Below are 14,486 nucleotides of genomic sequence, written 5' to 3' on the forward strand. Positions count from 1 at the left end.
TAACAACGTAACCCGCTCCCTCACCAAAGAACGCGGTTCCCCTCTGCATCCCAGAAGGCGCTGCGCCGCCTCTAAGGCTTCCGCCCCCTTCCATCCCAACATGCAACGGGGCTCTATACGTCAAGCGCCTGTCATCAGGATGATTATAAAAATGCCCGAATATCCGCCTTTGCCTAAACATTAAAAATGTCTGTAAGAGGCTCATAGATGGGAAAGAGCCCGAAAGATCAGTCTCAGAGATTTTTCTCAGACGGTTTAGTTATAAATCTCGAGGAGAAATGGCCCATCTTTCCCTAGATTCTCTCAGGCACCTCATTGGGCAGCTCGCGCAGGCCGGCGGCGTGGGGGCCTCGGGGCCCTACTCGGGGCACATGTGGAAGGAAGCGGCGGTGTCTGTCCGCGCAGCGCCTGCAGACCATCCAGCGTGGAGCCATGGGAGGCCTGGAGAAGAAGAAGGTGATGGGCGAGAGGCCGGGGCAGGGGGCTTGGGCTGCCCCAGGAGGTGGGAGACGGGAGCGATGGAGCCTGGGGATTCCCCGGCCTTGGACCCTTGTGGGTGCAGAAGCGGCTGGGATCAACACGACAGGAGACAACAGCCAGAAGGGATCAAATGATGGGCCGGGACGGCAGTACTCGCTGTGAAATATGAAAAAGAAATCTGGGGTAGAGCTGTGAAAGAGAGTTGAGGTTACCAGGCAAAGCTCCACCCCAAAACAGGCCGAGCTGGAGGACAACTCATTACTGAAAGTGATGAGCCTAATGTAGAGCTCACCATTTTGTCGAGTTCATCGTCTTTTAAGACTAGTGGCTCCCTTTTCTGTTGAATCAGGCCTTGTTCTAGACATTGGGGATGGAGACATAAACAACCAGATGTGGTCTCTGCATTCCCAGAGCTCAGTTTCTTGTGGGGAAGTTGGACACTAAAGTAAACAACCAAATAAAATGGTCACAAACAAGCCTGGCAGGGGGAAATCTAAGTGCTAAGGTCCTTAGGTGGAAAGGGCTTATTGTGTGCAAGAAATCAAATGATATGAGGATGGCCGGGGAATAAGTTAAACCAAGGGAAGAGTGGCATCTAGTGAAGTTGGGGTTGGACAGGGACTGGGTCATGCAAGGCTGTCAGACACAAGAAACTGGATTTTATTCAAATTGCAGTAAGAATCAACTAAAGAGAGAGAACGTGATTCATCTTTCAAGTAGTTGTTCTTTTCGCTGTAGGGAGAATTGTCTTGGTGGTAGGAAGAGATTAGAGGGGATGAGGAAGATATAGTTGCCTCAATTGTTACTTTCAACTCGAAAGTTTTTACTGCTGATTTGTTGTTTGTTTGACCTGGTCTCAGTTGCAGCTTGAGGAATCATCTTTATAGGATGTGGTATCTTTAGTTGCAGCATGTGAACTCTTAGTTGCATGTGGGATCTAGTCGCCTGACCAGGGATCGAACCTGGGCCCCCTGCGTTGGGAGTGTGGAGCCTTAACCACTGGACCACCCAGGCAGGGCCTGACTGCCAATTTTTTTTTAAACCCAGCTGGCTATTGAGTACCCAGAAAGTGCTCACAATTGGAGTTATAAAGATACAGGATAGCAAACCTGAGCTTGAGACACAGATACAGACATGTCAGTGGATCGTGACAGTTTTAAAGCTGAGTTTCACAACTGTTTTGACATTTTGAGCCAGATAACTATTGTGGGGAGGGTTATGCTGTGTGTTTCTAGGATGTTTAGCAGCGTTCCTGACCTCTTACCTGCTAGGTGCCAGTAACACCTAACAGCCCCAAGTGCAGAATCCATCCCCTTGTACACCCGGGGAGAAAAGTCATCCCAGTTATCTTTGATTAATCTCCTTAAGATTTGAAAAGATAAGAATGGTGACAGAGTGGCATAGGGCAGTGGAAAACAGTTTTAACAAAAGCAGAAAGTCATCTTTGTGTCCCCGGGATTTGGCATGGGCCTGATCCCCAGTAGATGGGTAATAAATGTCTGAAGGGTACGAATGAAGGCGGGGCATGTTTTGTGACTGTGGGGTTGTTCATAACATACCCTCAGGAGGTTACGGGTTTATCCCTTTGGAGCCGGACCTGCCCATGGAGGCCTGTGTGCTGTCTTATTCCAGCGGGAGACCTAGCTGGGGAAGGATGTGCTTGGTTACTTTGCAGGGAGCTGGTTCAGTGTGCTGCTGCCCGATCGGGACTCAGAGCCGTGAGTGAGGCAGCATCCAGCGCTGCACACATCCAGGTGGTTGCACAAGACCATGTGGTCTTCGGGGGCAGGTAGAGACCAGGTCTTTTGTCTTTTATTACCCTCCTAGCATCTAGCCAAATGAACACTTGGAACATCGTAGAGGTTTTGTGATTGTTTGCTGAATGAATGAATGAGGGGAAGGAGAGAGGCTGTGTGGCTTAGAGTGTGCATTTTCAACCAGACAGTGTCATCTCCAACGGAACAGGAGTTGGTTGGGGGACATGGTAGATATTACGATGATGTGTGTCCCTCTAAAGGACCACATTACACAAAGAGAGCTGTGATATATCTATGGTGTTAACATTTTGGGAGGCTGTGAGAGAGGGTGATGAAACGGGAGAAGAGGCCTAACAAGGCCTCCAGTGGTGGAAAGGGTGGTTATAATGAAAAAGAAGTTGAGAACCCTGGCTTAGTGGATGAGGCACTCAGGCTCTGGGCTTGGACCTAGGTCTGAATGCAGCCCCAGCTCTTAGAAAGCTGTGTGACTCCGGCGGGTTATTTTTCTGAGCCTGTTTTCCCCCCTTGTGAAATGAGAATTTTAATGGCACCCACCTCACAGTGTTGTGGGGATTAAATGAAGTAACGTGTGCAAGTCAGTAGTCATCATGGTCGATACTTAGAGCTACTGCTAGGGCTTGGCATAGCACCTGATCCACAGCAACCTCACAATGCCCGCATCACACAGATGTGTGTGTCCTCCGTGTTGACTGCTGTGAAGACGGTGCAGGCACGCTTCCTCCCCATGGCCTCTTGGCCGTGAATCCACAGCAGTGGTCACCTTGTGCATGAGGAATGTCCAGAAGTGGCTGTCCATCACTGCAGCCATTGCTAATGGAGAATTGATTTTCCTCCCCAAGTATGAACGGGGTTCTGCCACCAACTACATCACCCGAAACAAAGCCCGGAAGAAGCTGCAGCTGAGCCTGGCCGACTTCAGGTGAGCAGTAAGATCGTTTTGCCTTCTTATCATTTAAGTGTTCACTGGAGTAGCTCTTCGAATTTCCCTCAAGGGCTTTTCTTTTGCATTCACAACTTGAGTGACTACGGTGTAAGAAGCCTAGCTTTCGACCTGTCTCAGGTTTCAACACCCCTTTCTCCCTTAGCTTAATCATTTCTAGCTTTTGATTTAAAGTGAAAGACCTGGGATTCTTCCTCCCACTGAAACACTTAGAGGCCATTGTAGGGTTATTTATTGACCTAATATCAGTGCTGTGTCCCAGGGAGTAAGGAGATCTGGGGAGAGGGAGAGAGACTGGGCAGTAGCCAGTCGGGTGGAGCAGTCAGAATACACAGCATTTATTGATTAAGTTAATCATCTTAGACCAGTGTGATGTGTGGTGCCCTAAAGTTGATTGTAACAGCATCGTCATAGATCACTAATCACAGATCACCATAACAAATATAATAATGAGGGAAAAGTTTGAAATATTGTGAGAATTAGCGGAATGTTTCATAGGCATGAAGTGAGCAGATGTTGGCTCTGACAGACTTGCTGAATGCAGGGTTGCTCAAACCTCCAGTTTGTTAAAAAAAAAAAAAAGCTAAGCTATATATGTGAAGTGCAGTGAATGAAATGCAATAAAACAAGGTATACCTGTATGTGGCTGAAACACTGATTTCTCAGCAAGGCCTTTCCTGACTCCCCTTGCTGAAAGAGGTACCTGCAGTTGGCCTCTGTCGATATTCCTGCTAGTCTCCTTTCTGGTGCTTGGGACATCTTGCATGTGTTTTTCAGGAACTTGTGACGGTCAGGCTCCTACCTGAGGATGTGAGCTTTCCCGAGGGCAGGGCTCCTGTGGTCTCGGTTCTCTGTGGTTTTCCAGGCCCAGCATGGCCAGTGCTCAACATGTTTGCTGATAGAAGGAATGGCATTTGTCTTCCAGGCGGCTGTGCATCCTGAAAGGCATTTATCCCCATGAACCCAAACACAAGAAGAAGGTTAACAAGGGCTCCACGGCGGCCCGCACCTTTTACCTCATCAAAGATATCAAGTTCCTCCTCCACGAACCCATCGTCAACAAGTTCCGGGAGTACAAGGTGAGGCCCGGCTCCGGCCTGCAGGGGGCCCTACCCAGCTCTATGGAGACCCGCTAACACTGATCTCAGGCAGGTTGTTTGATCTCTGGGAGCAAGTCTCTACAAAGGGTAAGGTAATTCTGCCTCCAAATTGTGTTGGGGGAATTGACTGAGCTCTTTCTGTGTGGAAATCATTTACACAGAACCTGGCCAGTGATTAACACTTTACTTGTCATACCTTTCCCCTAGTTCTTTGGGGGAAAAGTAAATTAATTGCCTGTGAAGCAAAGATTGTAGTCTTTCGGGGTCTCTCTGGTATATTTTCTGCCCAAAGAAACCCATCTGATTCTGGTTCTTTCTGAAATCACTCCCAGGAGATCAGGCTTTTCATTCCGCAAATAAAAACCATTAAAATGCTTAAATACCACAGGGAAAGTAGAGATCTAATTACCCCAAACGCAAATAATTGGAAGTAGACTGCTGGTACTGTAGCCTTTGCCGAGCGACAGGGCCAGGCTGAGGAGTGCAGCTGCTGGTGGCCCTCTCCCCAGAGCCCACCGAGGTGCACCTGGGGTTTGCAGCCTCCTTAGTTCACAACACTGCGCCCCTCGTGGGACTGGTCACTGCTCACGACCACAGCGGAGGGGGCCTCCGAGCATCTGGGGAGCACAGAGGACAGGCCCGCCCTGACGTGCTTGGAGGGCGTCAGCTGGTCAGTTAGGAGGATTTCCGGGGCCACCATTGACCTCAACCGTGTTTTCTCCTGTGGCCCAGCCCCACACGTGGGCCCATGGCTCGTTTTCACGGACACACAGGCTGGTGTTTCTGGCCTAACCTCCTGGCCCTGACCTGCCTCACTTCTCAGTTGGAAAATGGGGCTGAAAACATTAAACTTCCATGTCAGCACGTCTGAGTGCTCTTCGCCGTTCACCCGTACACAGTGTGGTGCGCTGGGTTGGGTTCACTGCTCCGTGGAGGTGGCCGAGGGGGCAGATGGTGCCGTCAGACAGCCGTGGTCGGCTTCTGGAGGCCTCGGGAGTCCCCCCAAAGCCAAGCATCCCTCCCACACAGAAGGGGTGCCCAGGACCCCCTGGCCCCACATCAGCGGTCTCCTCCTCCTCCCCCAGGTATTCGTCCGGAAGCTGCGGAAGGCCTATGGGAAGAGTGAGTGGAACACGGTGGAGCGTCTGAAGGACAACAAGCCCAACTATAAGCTCGATCACATCGTCAAGGAGCGGTGAGCTATGGGCTGTGATCTGGCGCTGGGGGTACAGTGGGGAACACGGCCAAGACCCCACCCACAGAGCTGGACTCCTCTTGAAGGAAGCAGAACAGGAAACAACTTCATGTTGTTCTAATGGTCACAAGTTCACACAAATGCCATGAGGGATGCTCTCCACGAAGGGAACTGGAGGACACACGTGAGTTACAGGCTGGTCAGAGGAGGTGTCTGAGGGCAGACCTTTGAGACAGCCAGGGGGAGTGTAGTTCAGGAAGAGCGAACAGTGCAAAGGCCCTGTGGTGAGAGAGAGCCAGAGTCTGGGGGTGCACGGGCTTGCACGGAAGTGTGGTTGGACACCTGACATCAGCCGCTGCTTGCCCATCCTTCTCCATGGTCCCCCTCCGTCACTGACTGAATCGGGGGACGCTTGGTAGTGTCTGGAGACACTTCTGGTTCTCGTGACTAGGATGGCAGAGGGGTCTCGTAGCATTTAGGAGCCACAGATGCTGCCCAGCCCCCTATGGCACACAGCACAGCCCCCACCGCCCAGAACAGCCTGGCCCAAAGTGGCGGCAGTGGTGAGATTCAGAAACCTGGGGCTCCCTGCACGCCTGTCTTTCTCTTGGGGACTGCTTGTCCGGGAGCACTCAGCTCCGGCCTGGATGGACTTGGTCTAGTCAGCCGGGCCAGCCCCGGGCCAGCCAGCTGAGCAACAGCCCCGGCCTGGGAGCTCCACGGCAGGCGTTCTCACCCCCAGCCCTGCAGCCGCAAGCTGGGCGGCCCAAGAAGAGGGTCTGCTCCGAGCGGGTCCTCCGCTAACACAGAGCTGGCGAGTGTGACACAGCTGTCCTTTGGAAGAAATGAAAAAAAAAAAAAAAAGGTGCACAAGAAAAAAGCAAGTGTCTGGATTCACGCACACACCATGTGGCAGTGTGATGGCGCTCCCCGTTCTGCGTCGCCCACTCCTCGGCCGTTGCTCAAGAATGAATGGCCGCTGGTGCTTCTAGGAAGGGCTCGGTGGTTGGGGTGGTCTGTGAGGTGGAGAGGAGACTTGGAAACATCCGAGGGGCTGACCGAGGCTCGGGGGTGGCCTCTGAACCCGGAAGCCGAGCGCCTCTCCTGTTGTCTCGCGAGAGGCCCCCGCAGGCCTTTCTTCTGTCTCGCGCCATGTCTGAGGACCCAGCCTCCCCTCCCGACCCTTGGAGCTAAGTGGGCTCGTCCCAGTTCTGCAGAGCCTCCCAAGGCCACGGGGAAGCCGGTGCTGCCCAGGCCCCCGGGGCGTGGCCCGGCTCCCTGTCCAGGAGATGGTGGTGGCCTGGCACGGGAACGGGGCCTCTGGGGTGGCTGACGGGTGGGAGCAGTGGGGTCGGAGGCCCCCGGGAGACCAGGCGGAGCGGCCTCGTGAGCGCCGCCCCCTGGCTGCGCAGGTACCCCACGTTCATCGACGCGCTGCGGGACCTGGACGACGCCCTGTCCATGTGCTTCCTCTTCTCCACCTTCCCGCGGACCGGCAAGTGCCACGTGCACACGATCCAGCTCTGCCGCCGGCTGGCCGTGGAGTTCATGCACTACGTCATCGCCGCCCGCGCCCTGCGCAAGGTGAGCCCCGGGCCGCAGGCGGGGCCCCGCCCCCAGCCCCCAGCCCCCAGCTCCCCGGCCCCCTGCCTCGGGCCTCACACGCCGCCGTCGGCTCCTCCGCAGGTCTTCCTGTCCATCAAAGGCATCTACTACCAGGCCGAGGTGCTGGGCCAGCCGATCGTGTGGATCACGCCCTACACCTTCTCCCACGACGTGAGTGTTTCCCCGGGGAGGGGTTTGTGCGGGGCCGTGGCTTCCTCTCCGGTTCCTAGCCGGAGATGAGAGGGTGGGCGGAGAGGGGATCGTCCTGTCCTGCAGAACCAGCTGGGGTCCTGAGTGCCGGCCGGGTGTGGCGAGGGTGGGGGGAGTGTGTGGTAACAGGAGCCTGAGCCAGCCTGGCTGCCGTACCTGCTGGCTGGTTGGCCTCGGACGGTTCTCCTACCTCGCACGTTTAATAAGGCGCCTGCACTTCTGAACCTTTGTCCTGAGGGTTTGAGGGAGAAGAGCTTTCCCAGTGCCCAGTCCTCAGGGGTCGCAGAAGGAAGAGTGAGCAGCAGCCGGGAGGAGCGCGCCTGTGTGCACGGCCTCACGCAGAGCCCAGCCTGCCTCCATCCCGCTGGGTCCTCACCCAGCTTTCTCTGTCTTTTAGACTGGGCGGGGGGTTTGGGGCAGGATCCATGAAGAGAAATGCTGACTTGACCTCCAGATGGGGGTTGTCAGCCCCACAGGGTCACAGCTGATTTCTCCTGTGGTGGGCCCACGTCAGCCCCGCTTCATGCTCACGCCCTGAGTGGAAACTGCTGCCTTCAGCAGAGACCTGGCTAGGTGGTGGCTTCGCTGCCCGGGGAGTGGGTGCTCCAGCGGGAGTGAGTGCATAGTCAGGCTCCACTGGGCCCCTCCCCACTCCTTACTCTGGGCTGGGCTGGGGAGCCGCGGGCCGGAAGCCCTCTGAGGCCCCGCAGTGGGGATTGGTGGCAGCCTCTGTGGGTGAGGTGCTTGGCCCCCAGCAGCCCCTGTGTCTGCTCTGGGGGCCGGCGTGTGTGAGTCCATGCTCTTTGTTTATTCCCTGCCCCGTCCCTCCTTGCCCCATCCCTCCTCTCCCCGTCCTTCCTGCCCGCCTGCCGTCCTTCTCCAGCCCTCCCTCTCCTTCCTGCTCTCTGATGTCCCACCCCCGCACTGCTCAGACTGGCCTTTGTCTGTCCCGCTGGGGTGAATAGGGCCCTATGGTGGCTGGCCTCCACACAGCTGGCCCTGGAGGCACGGGGGAGGGCACGGGCTGCCCCTTTCTCCTTCCTCTGACCAGCGCACTCCCGCTGCCTCCTCCCAGCAGGAGGATGGGGGACCCGGGCTGGGTCAGAGCTGAGGCCCTCATGTGCCCCCTCCTCCTCCCGCTCTGCCCCTGCACAGCCAGTGCTGGGCTCCCAGCAGCAGGACCCAGGCAGGTAGTGGGGTTCAGGGCGCTGCTGGGCTGTGGGGGAGTCACTGCTCACATGCCCCCAGGCCTCTGGAAGAACCGAGGTATCAACGGAGGGGACAGGTGGGACTGTCCTCTGTTTTTGCCCAGGCAGGCAGCATTTCTCAAGAGCACCCTGAGGCTGGGCCAGGCGGCTGCCCAGCCCGTCCTGGGCCCTCAGGCTGTGCCTTTGTCTCTGGTTTGGGCCTGAGGCAGGGTTAGATTCTGAGTATTGGTCCCAAAGGTCCCGCCAGGGCTTGTAGGTGCAGTATGCCCTCTGCCCACTGCCCCAGCTGTCCCCATCCAGGCAGGTGGGCTGTTCCAGGGCCACCTCGCCCATCCGGGCCCCCAGGTGCTCGTGGGCTAGCCCCAGGGAAGACAGTAAATGAAAATTGTGAGCTGGGCGGTGGAGCAGGCATGAGCAGCCTCTGCAGGGGTGGAAGTCTGACCTGCAGAGTGAGGGGGCGATGGGCATCAGCAGTCCTGGGCACCTCAAGGCAAAGGTTTCCCTTTCTCACCACTAGCCAGGATCTGGCTCTGGTCTCCAGGACAGCCTTTGGGACCCTTATCCAGAGCCTGACTGGTGCCCAGGATGCTCCTGGGTGGGGACCCCCTGGACTCTGCCCTAGGGGCCGAGCTCTGAAGGCAGGGCGGCCCCGAGGGCCCTCCTGGTCCTCGGGCAGCCAGCGCCCCCGCCCGGGTGGCTGTCCGTGTGCTCCCTGCACTGACTTCTGCCTCCACGCCCGCTGTATCCGCAGCACCCGACAGACGTGGACTACAGGGTCATGGCCACGTTTACCGAGTTCTACACCACCCTGCTGGGCTTCGTCAACTTCCGCCTCTACCAGTCTCTCAACCTGCACTACCCGCCCAAGGTAGGCCCTGCCCTCGCCTTCTCCCCACCGGGCGGGGGCACAGCCTCTGCCTGCAGGGAGGTGGGGGCTGGGGCCTCCCCTTCCTCTGATCAACCCCTCCTCGCCTCCCAGCTTGAGAGTCAGGTCCACACAGAAGCGAAGACCAGCGAGGACACCTACGCCCTGGACTCGGAGAGCTCTCTGGAGGTGAGAGGGGCTTCCAGCGCCGGCCCTGCATCCCCCAGAACCCAAACCCACTGAGAGCCGTCCCAGAGTGGCCCGTGCTCCCCCTCCCCCGCCTGCAAGCAGTGTCTCTACAGCCCCGCTTCTTTCCGCAGAAACTGGCCGCCCTCAGTGCCAGTCTGGCCCGCGTGGTGGTGCCCACGGTGGAGGAGGAAGCCGAGGTGGACGAGTTTCCTGCTGATGGGGTGAGCACTGCACGGCCTTCTGGAGGCGGGCCGGGGGGCCTGAGGGGTGTAGGAGGAAGCTGGGGAGGGACTCGTCTCCAGCCTCTGCCTCCCGTGGGGGTGCGGGCAGGCCCGACAGCGTGAGCAGCCCCTCCTCCCGGCAGGAGATGGCGGCGCAGGAGGAGGACCGCAGGAAGGAGCTGGAGGCGCAGGAGAAGCACAAGAAGCTTTTCGAGGGCCTGAAGTTCTTCCTGAACCGCGAGGTGCCCCGCGAGGCCCTGGCCTTCGTCATCAGGTGGGGGCCTGACCGCCCTGGCCAGGTCCCGCCCTGGACCAGGGACCCTGGGGGAGGGAACAGGTGTGTCCTGGGAGGGTGAGCTTGTGCCTGAGGACCCTCGTGGGCTCCCCCTGTGCCTGTAGGAGTTTCGGGGGGATTGTGTCCTGGGACAAATCTCTGTGCATCGGGGCCACCTATGACGTCACAGACCCCGGCATCACCCACCAGATTGTCGACCGACCTGGGCAGCAGACCCCGGTCATCGGCAGGTAGGCCCCCGAGACCCTCTTCTTCCTCTGCATGTTTGGGTTTTCTGGGGGCGGAGGTCTGTGTCCAGGGCCCTGCAGATGCAGCCAGGTCCTCGGGGGGCCCCGTGACTCTCTGCTCCTGCCCTGCGCCAGGTACTACGTGCAGCCCCAGTGGGTGTTTGACTCGGTGAACGCCCGGCTCCTCCTCCCTGTGGCAGACTACTTCCCTGGGGTGCAGCTGCCCCCGCACCTCTCGCCCTTCGTGACGGAGAAGGAAGGCGACTATGTGCCCCCGGAGAAACTGAAGCTCCTGGCCCTGCAGCGGGGCGAGCACCCAGGTGCGTGGAGGAGGCCGGACCGGGCGGGCTGGGCACACTCCTCCAGGCCGGCCTCAGCTACCGGGGCTCAGCTGGCTGCTTCCCTGATTGGCTACGGGGCACATTCCAGAGAACTGGGCAGTCAGTGGGGACACAGAGCCCTGTACATCCTCCTTGGAGTAACACGGCTTAGGAGGAGGAAATGTTTGTGTCCTGGACTCGCGTGTCACTTGATGTCCAGGATAACTGAGCAGAATGGTCTGGAAGTTTCCGTGGGAGGCAGCAGAACTGAGGGGTGGGGAGCCTGGAGTTTGTGCTGAAGGCAGCTGGGCCCAGGGGGAGGTGCTGGGGGGCCGTGGCTGAGCCAGCCCTGCTCTGCCCCTAGAATGTCCGCTGCCGGTTCTCACACCACAGGGGGAAGGGCAGACCCCCAGGGTGCAGAATTCTTGGTTCTTTGTAGGAAACTTGAATGAATCTGAGGAGGAGGACGAGGAGGAAGACGATGAAGGTGATGGCGAGGAAGAGGGAGAAAAAGAGGAGGAGGAGGAGGAAGACATGGAGGCTGATTCGGAGAAGGAGGAGGAGGCTCGGCTGACCGCCCTGGAGGAGCAGAGGCTGGAGGGGAAGACGGAGGCCCGACTGACCGCCCCGGAGGAGCCGAGGCTGGAGGGAAAGACAGAGGCCCGACTGACCGCCCCGGAGGAGCCGAGGCTGGAGGGGAAGGTAGTGGGGAGTGGACCAAGGTCTCATCCTGGGAAGCAGCCCCCCACAGCCATCTTAGTGCCAGACGGGCGGGAGCCAGAGGGGGCTGGAGGTGGAGGGTGGGGTCAGCCTGTCCCCATGTGCATCCTCCCTGTGTCCCCAGAAGCCCAGGGTGATGGCTGGCACCGTGAAGCTGGAGGACAAGCAGCGGCTGGCCCAGGAGGAGGAGAGCGAGGCCAAGCGCCTGGCCATCATGATGATGAAGAAGCGGGAGAAGTACCTCTACAACAAGATCATGTTCGGCAAGAGGCGCAAAATCCGCGAGGTGAGTCTCCCTGCCCCCTGCTCCCCACCCCCTCCACCTGAGGCTCAGATGGGGCCTCACAGCTGAGCTTCCAGGCCTGTCAGCTCTCCTGGGCAGACTCTGGGCCAAAAAAGAGCTTAAGACAGTACTGTGTACACCAGAACTTGAATGGATGGGAAGGTGGCTCGCCCCTCATTGCCCTTGAGGTGGTCTGGAGTAACAGCCCCCCAGTTTTCTTTTGTGCATGTAATAATATGGGTGTTATTGGGGGTGTGTCATGCTATACAACCTGGAGGAGGGCATGGCAACCCACTCCAGTAATCTTGCCTGGAGAATCCCATGGACAGAGGAGCCTAGTGGGCTACAGTCCATGGGGTCACTAAGAGTTGGACACGACTGAAGTGACTCAGCGCACACGCACGTGCTATACATACAGCACTTTGCTTTATTGCGCTTCACAGATGCAGTGTTTGTTAAAAACGGAAGGTTTGTGGCAGCTCTATGTGGAGCAAGTCTGTTTAGCACCATTTCCTCAGTATTTTCTCATTTCATGTGTCTGTCACCAGTGACATTGGTAATTCTCACAATATTTTGGACTTTTTCATTAGTATTATTTGTTGTAGTAATGTAGTGATCAGTGTTCTTTGATGTTACCATCACTAAAAAAAGCCATCACTAAAAAAGACTACCGTTCACTGAAGGCTCCGGTGGTGGTTAGTATTTTATTAGCAGTGAAGTCTTTTATAATGAATGTGTATGGATGGTGTTTGTAGACATGATGCTACTACACACTATTTAATAGACAACAGCATAGCATAAACAGAACTTTTTTGTGCACTGGGAAACCAAAAAGTTCTTGGGACTCTCTTTATTGTAATGCTTGCTTTTTGGGGGTGGTGGGTGGACTCAAACCCACAATATCTCCAGGGTCTGCCTAAAAATCATTCTGCTGTGTCTGTCATTAGCGTGAGCTGTCCATGGCCTCGTACAGTGCCTGCTGTATGTCATACAGCCCCTGCTGACAGGATTAGACTGTCTCCCTTTTCTAGTCATTCTCAGAAAACACTCTCGGACCCCTCTCTGCCTTACTTCCAAGTATCTCTCTGCAGGGTAAATTCTTAGGCGTGTAATTGCCAGGTGGAAAGGCCTGCCTGTTTTGGAAATAGATCATGCCAAATGGCCTAGGCGAAAGACTGCCCCAGGCCGACCCCTCCAGCAGCTCCTGGTGAAGGTTTGAAAGGCCCCAGCTTTCCCAGGCGAAGCGGGTCAGTGGGGCAGTGGCCTGCAGCCCTGGGAGCCTGCGGTCCTCCTGACTTGCTGGTGGCCCGTGAAGTAACAGAGTCATAAGGCAGAGTGAAGACCCGGTTCCTTACCTGAGGCTCTTTGGATCGATTTACTTTTTCCCCGTGGCAAGTTGCCAGTTAGCTTTTCTGGAAGCTCTGCTTTTAAGGGGTGGCCTTGAGTAGGAGAAGGGGGAGTCCCCTTCCCTCCCTCCTCCCGCCCATCACAGCTTAATCCTCCTCGCAGGCCAACAAACTGGCGGAGAAGCGGAAAGCCCACGACGAGGCTGTGAGATCGGCGAAGAAGGCCAAGAAGGTGCGGGCACTGTGAGTGACAGCAGCTTCTCATCAGGCGAGGCCAGCTCACAGCAGCAGGACTGGGCAGGCACCGGAGGGCCTGGGCGTGGTGATGGACCTGGACGCTTTGTTGTCAGCCCTTCTCCCCCCTCTGCTGGCCCTGGCCTCTGCTCATACTCGCTGGCTGGGCCCAAGAGCAGCCCTGGCCTCCCTTGGATGGCACTCCCTGCGGGTGGCTGCACAGAGGAGAGGCTTCTGCCTGGCCAGACGTCAGTCTCCCAGGAGCCAAGTGACATGGGATTGGGGGAGGGGGTGCAACCTGCCCCTCCCTAACTGTCCCATTCACCCTGGCTTTCCACACCCCCTCCCCCACACTCGGTTGGCCCCGTGTGTGATGGGCAGAGGGTGGGGAAGTGTTTGTTAATAAACAGCTGGAGTTTTGCAGCCAACTGAATCCTGTGTTGACAAGCTTCCCTGGGGTTGGAGAAGGGCCACCTTGTACCCTGTGCTCCAGCCCTTGGTTCTCACTGAGAAGGGCCGGACACTGCCCAGACCCCTCTGGATGTCTGTGGACCCCACATTCCAGCGTGGAGACCTTTCCTCTGTGAACATGCTTCCTCATGTGTGAGCTGAGAGTAGAAATTCTGGTGCCTTTGTCCCAGGTGTGGGTGGTGGGTTCAGTGACAACATTTTAGAGACTCACTAGTATCAGGTGTCTGGTAGGCAAAGCGCTCAGCGAACACCCAGCGTGACTGTCATTTCCTGCTGCAGTCTGCCCAGGAGGTGAAAGCCAGTGTCTTAAGCATCTGTGGGGCCTGAGTGGAGGGACCACGGCTTTACCTGGTGGGCTTGTGGGCAGAGCTGCCGGGGACCCCCAGTGTGGCTCTGCCAGCAGCCTGGCTTATAACCTGGGCCAGGGCATCCTTACAGCTTCCCCTTGACTCTGGCAGTGCCCCATCTGGACTGCCGGTGCCTCATGGCAGAGCCAGGGCCAAAATCAGGGGCATGGGATGGTCACTCAATCCCTCCCAGGTCAGGCAGGGAGATTCTGAACCACCGCCTGCCCCAGCCCCGCTCTGTCTACTGTGGGCTCAGTGCTGTCAGGAGCAGGGCCAGGGTGGGGAAGTGTGAGTTTGGAACTGGGCTTCTCCTTGCCCAATTCCAGGTGCCTGAGGGCCTTGTCCTTCCGCCCTTCACTCTGTAGAAGCACCCGGACTCTACAGAAGTCTTCAGGGCAGTGTCTTCACACCCAGCCCGTGCAGGGGGAGGCAGGAGCTTGGGGAGACTCTCT

General features: G+C 57.2%; 1 protein-coding gene across 2 annotated transcripts; it reads left to right on the top strand.

Annotated features, from left to right (window-relative positions):
- The first annotated feature begins 309 nt into the window (after positions 1-309).
- Positions 310-13,649, top strand: PES1 (pescadillo ribosomal biogenesis factor 1). Of its 2 annotated transcripts, none has more exons than XM_043436492.1 (15): positions 310-456; positions 3,098-3,177; positions 4,124-4,277; positions 5,384-5,493; positions 6,906-7,077; positions 7,180-7,269; positions 9,268-9,384; positions 9,496-9,570; positions 9,702-9,791; positions 9,935-10,065; positions 10,191-10,316; positions 10,449-10,633; positions 11,073-11,335; positions 11,478-11,639; positions 13,146-13,649. In XM_043436492.1, exons 1-15 carry the CDS (start codon positions 433-435, stop codon positions 13,227-13,229), a joined length of 1,863 nt encoding a protein of 620 aa, XP_043292427.1. In that variant the 5' UTR covers positions 310-432; the 3' UTR covers positions 13,230-13,649. The 2 variants fall into 2 exon arrangements, with proteins under 2 accessions (XP_043292427.1, XP_043292438.1); XM_043436503.1 differs by having other exon boundaries at positions 11,073-11,285; positions 11,476-11,639.
- The last annotated feature ends 837 nt before the right edge of the window (positions 13,650-14,486 follow it).

Source organism: Cervus canadensis, chromosome 1 (assembly GCF_019320065.1).
Source record: "Cervus canadensis isolate Bull #8, Minnesota chromosome 1, ASM1932006v1, whole genome shotgun sequence".
Classification (NCBI taxonomy): domain Eukaryota; kingdom Metazoa; phylum Chordata; class Mammalia; order Artiodactyla; family Cervidae; genus Cervus; species Cervus canadensis.